The sequence below is a fragment of the Paramisgurnus dabryanus genome, chromosome 15 (assembly GCF_030506205.2).
Source record: "Paramisgurnus dabryanus chromosome 15, PD_genome_1.1, whole genome shotgun sequence".
Classification (NCBI taxonomy): Eukaryota; Metazoa; Chordata; class Actinopteri; order Cypriniformes; family Cobitidae; genus Paramisgurnus; species Paramisgurnus dabryanus.
Window position 1 is genome coordinate 16086719 of NC_133351.1, and position 14240 is coordinate 16100958.

The window sequence follows — 14240 nt, forward strand, 5'->3', positions numbered from 1 at the left end:
CTAAAAGTGGTAGCCCCAAACCCGTATCTCGGCTGAATGGATTCCAAAACGGTAAGAATCAAATGTTTAACTCTAGGGGAGCTGGAAAATGAGCATATTTTCAAAAAAAGTGGAGTGTCCCTTTAAGAGTTGGTTTCCTCATGCTTAATTAATGCAAAGTGTCAAAAAAGCAGTTAGACGTGTTACAGAGTATTTCTTTGCTGAATGCAGTTTGCCAGGGTTCGTACAAGTTTCGGAATGTTTTTCTTTCGAATTCGGGTCCAGCTGATGTTTCAGGGGTAAGCTATACGTATCGCTTTTTTTATGGGCACTTCCCCGGAAAAACATGCCCACACGTCAGTCAGCGGGAGAGCCAGAACCCGGGATGCTAGAAGTCACAGGCATCACTTCACGCAACAGCTGTGTTTTTATCAAGACTCAACAATGGCACAAAAGAAGTGTGTTTTTGGATGTAAGGAGAAGAAAGCCAGCATTATAGAAACAATGGATATGGTTTGCTTATCCGGGGTAGCAGCAGAGTTTTGCGTGTGTGTTTGTTTAATGCTGGATTTCATTGAAAAGTCCCAACTGGGCATGAGTTGCATGCGGTAAGTAAGACTTTTGTGTTATTTTGGAAATAGGTGCGTAAGTGCATATTTTATAAACAACACAAAAATCGAGTGAATTTAAATTATCCAGTGTTGTATAAAGTGTTGCATGACTCGTGACTCGCTCCACCCGCATCTTGTAACTCCTTCCGAATTTTTTCATACGTTATCGGAAAGAATCAGTAAAGCTGATCTGTCATTTATAAATCTGATAAAACTGAAGAATCTTCTGAGATTTGAAGGATGTGTGCGCATTTTGGCAATGGAAGTATGGCAAAAATCAGCACTGAAGCAACACAGACAGAGAAAGTTATTTTAAAAAGTTGACTATATCAGCTTTTTCATCACAGCTACCAGATCAGTGTTCTATAGTGGAGTGGATAGAAGACGTTAGCAGATGCCCAAATGTAAAGTGGCCAGATACATATACGTATATTAGTATATTATATTAGTGCAACCAACCGCAACAACCAGACATTTTAAAGCTGGGAAATCGTTTTGATAAACTTTCAGAGTTACTAACATGTTAGAACCAATGGGGAATGACACCACTTCCGTTGCCAAAATGCGCACACAGGCTATTTGATCACGAGGGCTGTAAAAGGGTCTATACTACTCTATAGGTACTCCAGATTAACATACGAAGAAACAGCTTGTGTAATGGGAGCTTTAAGAAACCAAAACATTTGTTATTTTCGACAAGGTATTTATTCCAGAGTTCAGTTTAGCCACTAGCCTGTCCGTCAAGACGCTTAACCGCGTCAACACACGTGCATCCGATTTAAGCATTTATAGCCAAAAAAATGGTTCTTCTATGGTATAGTAGCTTTATTTTTCAGAATGTATTAGAAATCAATGTTATTATACTGGCTCTCAGCATGTATTATATGTTTATCAAATACCTTTGCTTCACATCCGCTTAATCCTGGCCTCACGCCATTCAGAATTATTGCATTGATGTCAGAATCTGCTAAATATCTTTGTTGGTTTGTTTTGTTGGAGAAATCTGCTAAATGCAATGCCGACTTTGTGCACTTGTCTTCTACGTGCACAAAAGATTAACCCTTTCCCCGCCATTGACACGTTATCTCGTCAATTAAGAGAAAACATTTGCGTAAAAAAAACTGTTCCTGGTGGGTTTTCATGTTAATCTGTAATACCGATATAATAACCAATTTATAAAAAACTGAAGCAAATTTTTCATACTAATTTTAGCATCGCGCTAGAGTTTCAGTGTAGCTCAGTGTAGTTTTGATATGTTTTAGATATTCTGTGAACTAAGGTAATCTACTTATGTATTTTGCTAGTTATCAGAAATAAACTACTCAAAAAGGACTCTATTGTTATTAATTCCTTTTTGAAACCAGAAGTTACGTTTGTTCCACAAAAGCCATTTGTTTTTGTTGTTACTGCTGAAACCGTCTATATCAGAGGTAGGCAACGTCGGTCCTGGAGTGCCGATGTCCTGCAGATTTTAGCTCCAGCTCCAATCAAGCACACCTGAAATAGCTAATCAAGGTCTAAATAGTAATTTTAGGTTGGAGCTAAAATCTGCAGGACATCGGCAGTCCATGACCGACGTTGCCTACCACTGGTCTATATGGTTCTATAAAAATTAGGGATGCACTGATACCACTTTTTTGGAATACGAGTACGAGTACTTGCATTTCAGTACTTGCCGATACCGATACCGAGTACTTAATAAAAAAACATGATTTAAATTGACAGGTAACAGCTTTAGTCATATAATTTAACAAAAAAACAAAGGACTAGTTTTCCAGTTTGTTGTAAACTCTGCCTCTTTGGACAACACAAGAGGCATTAACCCCTTACACGCCGCTCAAACATAGACATTTCTCAGACCGTGGTATCGATTCTAGGTATTGGGGGACTTTTAACGAGTACGGGTACTTTAGAAAATGTGGTATCGAGGCCGATACCCGATACCAGTATCGGTATCGGTGCATCCCTAATAAAAATGCTTAGTTTTCACAAAAGGTTGTTTGTAGTGCATTTTTTTCTATACTGTAGTAGACTATAAAATGGTAAGAAAGAAATATTTTTAAGAACCTTTGTAGGAGCAGAAATAGTTTTTAATGGAATCACTTTGACCTTTTGTTGCACCTTTATTTAAAAAAAATAAAACATAAATCTAATTAAAAATAATAATAATTTTATTTTGTGCACTATGTATTTTTACATGTTGTTTTTTTATTTATTGCCTTTGCACTATGCTTACTTTGGACTACTTTGGAATCACTGAAGGAGATATAATACAATATCTGGAGAGAGTCGGCCATTAGCATTCTCTCATTTATCTCAGTTTCATTTACTCAGCTGGTTCATACAGCCCCAGAAGAACATGACATGGATCCTGCTAATTTTACTTTTATGGGCATTCAGTTTCCTCACCTGAGCAATAAAGGTCATGTGACTGATTCATCTTTATTAGATATCTTTGCAACAGACAGGGAAAGACTATTTCACGCTGTTAAGAGTCCTCCAAAAGCAGGTGTCTCCACTGTTGAGAGTCCTCCAAAATCAAGTCTGCTATTATAAAGCATTCTTATATTATGCAAAACATTTATTCAGACTACACAGCAACCTTTAAATCATTGTCAATGGAAACATGATGAAGCTAACCAGCCAAACGATAAGTCTCAAGAATCATTTGTGAGGCTTTTGTTATACTCTTCATGTGAGTTATTGACTTTAGAGCATTTCAAATCTATCACTTATGAGATTGCATTGGAGTTATTGGATACTGTAATACTGCATTGTAAAGATCCTTTCTTTGAAAACAGAGGAAAGCAAAGCAAACTCAAGTATTACAATCTGTTTATTATAAAACAGTTAGCAACAGGAAATTGTTGTTGTTGTTGCGTTGAGCTGATTAAACCATAAACAATAGATTCTAGCAACATGCTGGTAGAGGAAAACAGATACATTTTCAGTATATTTTTAGGTTTGTGAAATGATAAAACAAGCTTGTGCTGAATGCGCCGTTTGACATAGCGTAAAAGTACTCAAAACAAATATTTAAAACCTTTGTTATACATTTAATCGGCCTAGAGAGGCAGAGTGTTTTGGGCAAAATTTTGTTTCTGCATTTTACAAAAGTCAAGTGCATTGCAGGTTGCCGCCCAAAGCACTCTGTATCCATGGTAACCCAGCAGGAGGTGTGAGGTCATTACATTGAAAAGGTCAAATTTCAACAAATCATATCAGCAACTATTAAACTCAAACCCAATGGACAAAACAAACACTGCACACTTTTAATGAAGATACACACATCGATGTGGAGGAGTGTGTTGACTTGCATTTTTAACAGATAAAAAAAACGCAAAATAAACTAAAATATGTACTGTTTCTTGCACACACAAAAATCTTGACTTGCATTATAAGTGGACCTGAGGGAAACTAAAGTGATAAAAAAGAATGATATGACCCCTTTAAACTTTTTCGATTAATTTCCTCTCCATGTGCCATTAAGTTCCAGTTATATTTAGCCTCGATTTCAGTATGCTTTTCATAATTCTGTCTTTCAAAGTAGAATAAATGAAGTCACATCTTATTCTTATAAAATGTGTTTTTTTATTCATTTGGTTGTGAGATAACCAAATTGTGTCTTTCAGTGAGTCAGGAAGTTTTTGTATGATTACACACAGCATGTATATACTCTGTGTTTATGTTACAGGAATTCCACATTTTGTATGAAAGTGTCGATGACTCTGTTGGTTGCTGATAATGACACAGCAGGATGTTATAACTCAAAACTGCGCTACAGCGAGAAAGCAGAACTGGGCAAAAGTAAAGACATCTCCTGCCCTGATATCCAGGATTATATTCAGCCTGGAGAGAAACCACAGATAACGTGGTACAAGGTACAGTAAGAGATATGGTGTGTTTTCATTATAACGATACATAAGCCTGAGATGGTGCTTATGTTCAATGTAATGCATCTCTGTCTGTGCACTTTCTCTCTCTCTCTCTCGCTCGCTCACTCGCTCTCTGGGGTGCAGGAGTGCAATGTGCAGCATTGGAGGACCAGTGTGTTACAGACCTCAGACATGCTGTCCATACAGGAAGTGATGGATGATGACATCGGCAATTACACCTGTGAGCTGGTTTTTGGAGGGTTTCAGGTGCGACGGACAACGTATCTGAGCGTGACAGGTAATGTACAGCATGGGGTCTGTGTGATTTGTGTGAGCACCTCGTGTAATGTTCGTTGCTGTTTGGGCTTTGATGGATTAGGTGTCATGAAAAACTTTTCTTTATTAAGGTTTATGTTAAGTATACTGTTTTTTTAGCATGTTATAATAAATTATCTACAGTATATGGTATTTTGAGCTAAAACTTCACATATGTGCTCTAGGGACACCAAAGATTTATTTGACATCTTAAAAAGTCTGGTGACATGGCCCCTTTAAGGGGGTCGCACACTGAACGAGAAGCGGCATGCCGCATAGCATCGTGTCTAGGACAACCCCTTATGTATCGTACACCAGAAGTGCACATTAAATAGCGCAAGATTAGTCAGATAGCGTCTACTTCAAAATGCCAAATATACGTTAGCAGCCAATGTTAATGGCTATGATTTGGGACAAATATGGGGCCCTATTTTAACGATCTAAGCGCATCGTCTAAATGGCCATGTCCAATGCCACTATTTGCTAATTTAATGACAGGAAAAATGGTTTAAGCGCCGAGCGCAGTTTCGAAAAGGGTTGTATATATTTTCCTATTGAGTAATGGGTATGTTTTGGGCGTACCGTGCAATAAACCAATGAGAGTCTTATCTCTCATCCCCTTTAAAAGCCAGTTGCGCTGGCGCTGTGCGTAATCCCTATTTAGATGATGGACCTTGTAAACTGAAAAACTAAGCTGAGGAAGAAGCCACCAGTTTAAGAATAATGTTAAAAATTGGTTGTTTTCATTTTTATTGAAATTTTAATTTTTTGAATTAAAACCTTTTAAAAGCCTTTTTCTTTCAGTCATAGAAGTACAAATAGCAGGCTTTAAATTGCTGTAAATGTATTAATATCCTACAAAATCAATGTAATCTCATAAAATAATTTTCAAATATGCAAGAAAAGGTTTGTACTCTAAAAATACAAACAAGAAATAAAGGATTTACAAACGAAGCGTTTCAGCACTAAGACAGCGCCATGGGATTTTTTACAAAGCATTACTTAAAATGTTTCTCATCTCAGAATATTCACAGGTACAGTGTCATCATGTACAATAAATCCATAAAATAGCATTTAAAAACATTTAGAAATAGATGCATTTGTTTAAACCAAAGCATTTATTTACTTACCAGGCTACAGGTGAAGCAGCTGCACCTTCTAATAATCGGTCCTCATTTATGTCCAAGAGACTCGATAATAATCTTTTACATTCAATCCTTTAATATTTCATATTTAAAGCGTTTTTGTGCTGCTGCGCATTCATGTATATAATAAGCAAACCCGCGTTGTCGTCCCGTTTATAGGCGCATATTACTACTGCGCTCTTTAAATAACAAAAACATATTGCGCCATTGACTTTAGACCACGTTTTTGTTGGTCAATGGCGTAGTCTATTTTAGTTGCCTCAAAATAGCAACGCGCCAACAATGCACCTGAACACACCTCGTTTTCAGACCAGACCGCCCATGGGCCCAAAAGGGGGCGCAAATGCATTCGCTTTTTAAACAACGTGGCTTTAAACATGAAAATGATAATTGCGCAGGGTGGAAACTAGCAAAAGACACTTGCGTCACGCATTGCGCTGCATTGCACCGGGTGTAAGATAGAGCCCATGATTAGTTTATGTTAAACTATGTGAGGGGCCAACAGGGATTTGAGCAGTGTACAGAGTCACAGCCGTCAGCCACCGGTGTGCAAACATTCATAGAAAATAATGTGTTCTGTTTTTAGATTCATGGCGTGGCGCTTCTTGTCCAGTGTGCAAACCCCTTTATATCCATTGACCCGTGTACTGTAAAGACAAGTTTGTGCAGGGAAACATGTCCACATTTTCTATAGAAAGTAAAATCTAATTACTTATCCGGTTGTTTCCAGTGCCACAGACAACATGGCAGCTGTAACATAAAGTTCATAAAATGAACAGAGTTCACTTTAAAGTGCCCCGTGAGGGTCATTATAGTGGTAAATGCAGTGTTGAAGGGCTTTATTGTAGCACAACCATGCACTTTCACACATTTTAAAACATTTTCATGTTTTAATTCATGGGCTTTTGGCCTTTCTTGTCGAGAGAGAAAGTAAAGTGGATCAAGAGTGTGAGAATAGGATCAGAATCTAAACTTGCCTTCCCATGAGCACAATAGCTCATACTGTATTTGCACAAGTCACTGCACACATTTGACCTCCATTACTGCTTTTTTTCCACACATACACACAGAGAGATTGAGAAAGAGATAGAGAATGACATTTATACAGACACAATGCAAAGCTGTCAGTGGAAAAAGTCAATATTTTTACGCTTAAACATCTCTGTCTGTGTTTAAACAAATTTTTATTGCCCCCTTGTGTGCTTGACCCCTTCTGCCTTGATGGTAGGTCAATAATACAACACATACAGTTGAAATGAGGTCAAACGTCGTTCTTTTTTCATTTCTGAACCCTCATTTTGTTGAAACCTATTTAAACATTCTGCAGTGCTCTTCCAGCACTCATTTAAAGCCTATTTTAGGACTGCATTACGCTCTCTGGGACGATTTCCTGGATTGAAGTTGTAGTCCAGGACCGCAAATGATTCTCAATGGAAAAACCACCATTAACAGCACAATTTAGTCCACGGCTCAATTTAACCCACACCCATGGAAACAGACGTTTCATGTTTGGAGACTTATAGCAGAATCATAACAGCACACCTCAATTTGTTTTGAGCTGGTTACGGTCATACGTCTCTATAATTGCTACAAAAACCTGCCTCGACGGTACATCTCTGCGGCGGGTTATCTGGTGGAACCGCCTGTACGCCTGAGGGAGGAAGTTAGCGGAAAAACACAGAATCATTTTCTTGTTTTTGAGTGCTTACAGACAGTCTATTACTGCAGACATGGTTTTCGACAACAAAGATTGGAGCAGCCAGTTTTTTGTGCTCGAGTGCGTGCGTGCATGTCTGAAAATCTAAAGCGTGAAGCTGACCTACAAAAATACCCGGCCGATGATGTGAATCAGAACCATTGTACGTCTTCTGTCGAGGCAGAGGTCCAAAATGTGTGTCTAAACAGGTAATCGTGCGCATTGCGTACGCGCACACACACACAAACAGAGTAAAGATGATCGAGGTGCAATGCTGAAGATGGACTTTCTCTGCGAGTGCATGTGTGTGTAGTCGGGTGTAAACTCAAGATATCAGTGATAGAAGGGATTGTGATATTAATGGGACAAAGAAGTGGTTCTGGCAGCTGAATAGTTGCTTTTCAGAGCAGGACTGTGCTGGTATTTATCTACAGGCCACAGGCACAACGTTTCTCATCGATTTGGGTATCTTGCAGACACCCCTGACCTGTCTGGTGCCCTCACACTCATCCAGTGATCGGGCTTTGCTTAAATTCAAAAACATAGATATTGTGCTACAAAGATGGAATAAACAATAAATAGCTATAGATGGTTTTAATAGGAATAATGGCAACAGAGAATATATCGTTAGAAATGGTTGAGGTACTCAGTAATGAATGCAAGCATCAGATTTTTTTCTAAGAAGGATCACTTAATGGAAAAAATCTTCTTTTTTAATATCACTTCATTATATTCGAGGCCATCACACACTGTGGGGAAAATATCTCTTAAAACCAATGGTTTGTGAGGGAAATGTGGTTTCGTAACAATGAAATTCTCTATGTATGTTACAAATAAGATTTTTATTTTGACATTTTCTAAATGAAGCAAGCATTTCATCCTTAAGTTTATCAAAAACTTCCACCAAATGGAATTATTCATTATCTGGGTTATTCATTACTATTTAATTTTTCTCTGGGCCTTTTTTGCATATCTTGTTAACCACAGGTCATGTAAAATGCTGTTTTTGAATGTTGTAGTTGGAATCATGTCTCTGCAGAATGAATGTTTCTGAAAGAGTGGCACTGTCTTTTAAACTACCGTAATTTCCCTTAGGAAGAAATCAAGAATGAGATCGCTTTGTTATCTCAATTGTTTCTTCTAGGCAGCGTTGAGATTAAACAGAGAGCAAATTGAGACTTTTGCTTGCATCTGCTTCACACATTTTTCTGACTTAAAGGGACAATCCACTTTTTTTGAAAGTATATTCATTTTCCAGATCCCCTAGAGTGAAACATTTGATTTGTACAGTTTTGGAATTAATTCATACGAACTCCGGGTCTGGCGGTACCACTTTTAGCATAGCTTAGCACAATCCATTGAATCTGATTAGACCATTTAGCATCATGCTCTAAATTAACCAAAGAGTTTCAATATTTTTCCTATTTAAAACTTGACTCCTCTGCAGTGACATTGTGTACTAAGACAGAAAATTAAAAGTTGTGATTTTCTAGGCAGATATGGCTAGGAGCTATACTCTCATTCTGGTAATGATATTACGCAGAAGCCGAAAATAGTCTCCATAGTAACTTTCAATAGCAGGGGACTATTTTCTGGCACTGCATAATATCATTGTGCCTCCTGCAGCCATGTTACAGCAGCAAAGTTCTTGATTATTACACCAGAATGAGAGCCATATCTGCCTAGAAAATCACAACTTTTAATTTTCTGTCAGTCTTAGTACACGATTTAACTACAGAAGAGTCAGGTTTTAAATAGGAAAAATATTGAAACTCTTTGGTTATTTTTTAGCACGATGCTAATGGTCTAATCAGATTCAATGGAGTGTGCTAAGCTATGCTAAAAGTGGTAGCACCAGACCCGGATACCAGCTGAATGGATTCCAAAACGGTAGAAATCAAATATTAAACTCTAGGGGAGCTGGAAAATGAGCATATTTTCAAAAAATGTGGAGTGTCCCTTTAAAAAATCTTACATGTATCTCCTCTTGGTGTCCCAGAAAAGATCAGACATTGTCAAAAAATAGAGCTCAGAATGACCAGAATTGCTCTGGGATTTCATATGAAACATGAACTATTTTCATCCAATTCTTCTTCACCAAATGATTTGAGTTAATGCCAATTTATTTACAAGCAGTTAACATTTATATAGTGTGTCAAGAATTGTTTCATTTGTGTATAAGGAACTAAGGCTTCCAAATCTCCTGAGTTCTGAAGGAGGAACCACTGAGCAATAACATTTTCCTTTGGGTTATTTTTTAAATTAATACTGACGGGACCCAAAAAATCCATTTGTTAGGTTTTTAGCTGCCGGCTATGGAGCTGTGTGTTAGTGCGGTCTCGTTGAAGTAGTTCTTGCTGGCAAACAGTTTCCAAAAGTAGCTTGCGTTTCCTATTGCTATTTTAGTACAGACAATGTGGTTTCCATGGACACATGCGTGGTGTCCATGCCAACGGCAGGTTTGGAGCAGTGTAAGCGCGTGTGCCCGGAAGGGACTTTCAGTGGAGTGTTCCGGGGACGGTGCCAACCATTCTACACCTCTCCCACCTGTACCCACCTGTGCCCTTCTCACTAAATCACCATGGCAACAATCAGGGGAGGGCAGATGCTCAGATTCAATCCAGTCACCCGTAGACAGAAGAGATTACACATACTGTGGACTGGCAGGGAACCGGTGCTGAGTGGCAGGGTAGGTATTTAGTGGTTACAAGTAGATACGCGGGTAAGAATGTGTTTTGTTTGTGTTTATCCGTTGATCTTCATGTTGATTGGAGCCCCTGTGGTCTTTAAATCCCCCATGGTACACATGGGGCTGTGATCTCACATACTTTACACATGCTCTTTACACCATGCATCTGTCAGGTCTAATCAGGACAAGATAAGTGTGCGTGTGTTTTGTGTGTGTATGTCGGTGTGTGCGCATGTGTATCCCAATCTGTGGAGAGTTATGTAATCATATTTAATTAAGGATTCATTACAGATGCTTCTAAGTGAGAGTATGACAACTTAAAGTCCCCCTGTAGTCAATAATTTTATCACTTAAAACTCATCTTTGAGCATCATACTGGCATATGTAAAAGTTTTTCCTTTGACCATTGATATGAATATGCTAATTAGTCCTCGTCTTCACTCTTTTGCATCACCTCTGATCATAGATGCATATGTAAATAGATGCTTCATATTACTTTGGGGTTATTTTTAGTAAACTCGCAGTAATACAAATTTTGCTGTTACAGAGCCATATACATATAAATATATATTACTGTGCAAAACTCTTATGGCACCATGCTACCATTAGATTTGCTGTTTTTGCAATTGTATAGTGATCATATATAAGTCTTTTTATTAGAATACAACCAGAAAATACAGGAAATGTGTATGTAGTATTAAAAACAGTATAAACGTATAAGGTGAAGTGTGAAGTATTTAGGGTAAACTCCTCTTCCACTTAAACAATAGCAGGCAGCTGCAGGATCTCTTAAACCTAAATGAAATTAAATCCTAATTTCTAATTCTAATCGAATGACTTCAGGACTTCAGTCTCCTCAAAAAAAGCTCAAGATGTGTTTTGTGCCAAGAGAGGTCACACTAAATACTGACTGATGCCCGAAGAAGACAGTTAGTTCTAAAGTGGTTTTGTTTTTAATTTTCTGTATTTTTGGTTTGTATCTTAAAAAAAAGAGTAAAAAAAATGTGGATGGACATTAAAACTTTGCTAAAACACCAAAGCTGGTGATGGTGGCCTTAGACTTTTGCACAGTACCATATAACAAGTATTTCTGTTAAAGGGATAGTTTACCCCAGAATTTTTTTTTATCGTAAATCCCTTCCCATTGCGTCGTTCCAAAATCCTTTGATTTTCTTTAATTTTTAGTAGGGCTGTCAAAAGATTAATCGCGATTAATCGCATCCAACATAAAAGTTTGTGTTTACATAGCATATGTGTGTGTACTGTGTATAAATATTATGTATATATAAATACACACACATTCATGTATATATTTAAGAAATATTTGCATTTAAATACTGTATATACATTTCTATAATTTATATTATATATAAATATAAATATTTTATATATAAATATAACAATTTTTTCTTAAATATATACATGATTGGGTGTGTTTTTATATATAAATAATAATTATACACAGTACACACACATATGTTATGTAAACACAAACTTTTATTTTGGATGCGATTAATCGCGATTAATCTTTTGACAGCCCTAATTTTTAGATATTTCTGATGAAAACATGGAGGCTTGTGACTGTCCCGTAGACTGCTATTTAACCGACACAGAAAAGCATGAAAAACATAAAGTCCATGTGCCATCAGTGGTTTAATAAGAATATTATGAAGCAATGAGAACTCTTTGTGCGCAAAGACAACAAAATGAATGACTTAATTCAACAATTTGTTTTCCTCATTTGCATGTACAAGGGCAGACTATGAGTTCATGAGTGAATTTAGTTTTTTTTTTTTTTTTACTTCGTAACAGGCAAAGATAGTGTGTAGTCTAAACCTGGCATAGGTCACCTCTGTAACAACCATCCGTTTGTTCAATGTGTGGATTTCTTACTTCTATTTTCTAATTCTGAGATAATGATTTTATTTGTATCCCATTCCTAAACCTTACTGTTACAGAAAGCTTTGCAGTTTTAGATTTTTGTTATGTTAAAGCCCCCTTAGCACTACTAAAGTATGGGAGTCAGTGCTAAATTGCAAATATAATCATGGATGTAGGACATGTTAGGCACACCCGGAAGCAGCACAGCTGTAGACCAATCAGTTTCCTGAACAGGAGCTATGCATTGAATAAATGCCAGTAACACACATTCCTTCTTTTTTACATTCAACCCTAGTAGTTCTTTCCCTCAGAGGCCTCTTTTATCTCACTGTTTATTTCTCAAGGACATCTGAACAGGAATAATGCACAGCATGAAAATCTCTCTCATCGCTGAAAATAGAGTCAGATCTTCTGAATGCTCTACTAAAGTGGATCGCATCTATCGCAGTGTGCTGCAGTGATCGCAATGAATACATTCTTGTGTCCTCCCAAGCATCAAATCTGCCCTAGTTTCACCAGCTTACCGTGCTCTCAGCTAATGCTAGGTCATTGCAAGTACTGTAGCTTTTACAGGTTAAAGGTCTCGCTGCGCTTATCTTGTAGTATATATTGGAGCTAGGTAAGGCATGGTGTTTGGTGAGTGTTACAGCTGTGTGTGCGCATCTGGAGCTTTTGGCCGTTTTAAGGTGTGTGCTATTCATTATAGCTTTGCCGTGGGTTTGGCTTTTTTGTAATGGAAAAGTAGTGTTACAGTAGTCAGGGGGGCACATGAATTATTTACCCTACACTGCATACTGGCTGTAAAGAGTTATGCAATATTGACTATTATAGAGATAAAGCACAGAGAAAAGTGCATCTAAATAATTATGTCATTTAAGTGGCAGCCCAAAACCTTGGACACTTTAAGTAATGTGCATTACGTAATAATATTACTTTTCTGAAGTAATGAGTAAAGTAACACATTGGTTTTAAAATGTACACATTCATATTTTAATTACTTTTACAAAAAAGTAATGCAAGTTACTTTTTTAGTTTAATTAATTAGATTAAAAAAAAATATGTACTGAATTAAACTAAACGTAGTCACATTACACCTGCAAGGCCTGAAAGAGATCAAGCCTCAGCCAAGAAAAAGTAATGCAAAAGTAACTAAAAAGTAACGTAAGCATTACTTTCCATGAAAAGTAACTAAGTAATGCAATTAGTTACTTTTTTGGGGAGTAACTTAATATTGTAATGCATTACTTTCAAAAGTAACTTTCCCCAACACATCGTCATATGGTATGGCAGGTGGGCGGGTCTGGTAAAAGATCACAGCGATTCCAAGTCGGATATATGTCAGCATGGGGAAATAATAAAATCACTAATTCCGTTTCATGGCAACTTTAAAGGAATAGTTTTCCCAAAACATTTTTACTTTCATTTTTCATCCATCATTTCACACCTGTATGAAAGTGAATGTTGACTCCCTTACAAAAATGACCATGGTTTTACTATACAACTAAAACCAGAAAACCATATTTATTATAGTTTAACTACATATTAACCATGGTTTTGCTACAGTACTTACAACATACAATTTAAGTAAATACATAAATGTAGCTTTTTAAATGTTATTTTTAAGCATTAGTCACAGCTATTGAAATGTCATTGAATTACATAACAAAATATCAGTAATGGCATCTGCAAAGAAAATTGCAACTTTTATGGATATAAAGTCAGTTCACCTGAAGTTCACACAGGTGTCCTTTGCAAAGTGATTCTGCGTTTAATACAACTCCTAAAGTCAAGACACCCCTTCAGGTCAGACGTCCTACTCGAAATTCGCGTGGTTACCCAATGCACAGCCATTCATACATTTTTAGGTGTGACTCGAGCATCCAGATACTTTTTGGGGCCGATGTATGTGCGTGTGTTTGTGGGAGACTATATGTGCATGCTTACGTGTGTTTGTGTCTGTGTGGGTGCGTGTGTTTGTGTGTTGGAGTTGTGAACCTCAGAGGGAGAAAGCGCTATCACACCTCTCCTACTCGCAGTCTGTCAATATAT

The 14240-nt window shown here is 37.3% G+C and overlaps 1 protein-coding gene across 4 annotated transcripts in view; it reads left to right on the forward strand.

The window, feature by feature from the left end:
- Positions 1 to 14240, forward strand: part of il1rapl1a (interleukin 1 receptor accessory protein-like 1a) — a 108609-nt gene that overhangs the window by 46113 nt on the left and 48256 nt on the right. For all 4 annotated transcript variants that reach the window (XM_065251700.2, XM_065251702.2, XM_065251701.2 and 1 more), the window contains 2 exons: positions 4285 to 4471; positions 4610 to 4763. In XM_065251700.2, coding sequence (XP_065107772.1) covers positions 4285 to 4471; positions 4610 to 4763 — 341 coding nt within the window. The remainder of the gene's footprint in view (positions 1 to 4284; positions 4472 to 4609; positions 4764 to 14240) is intronic.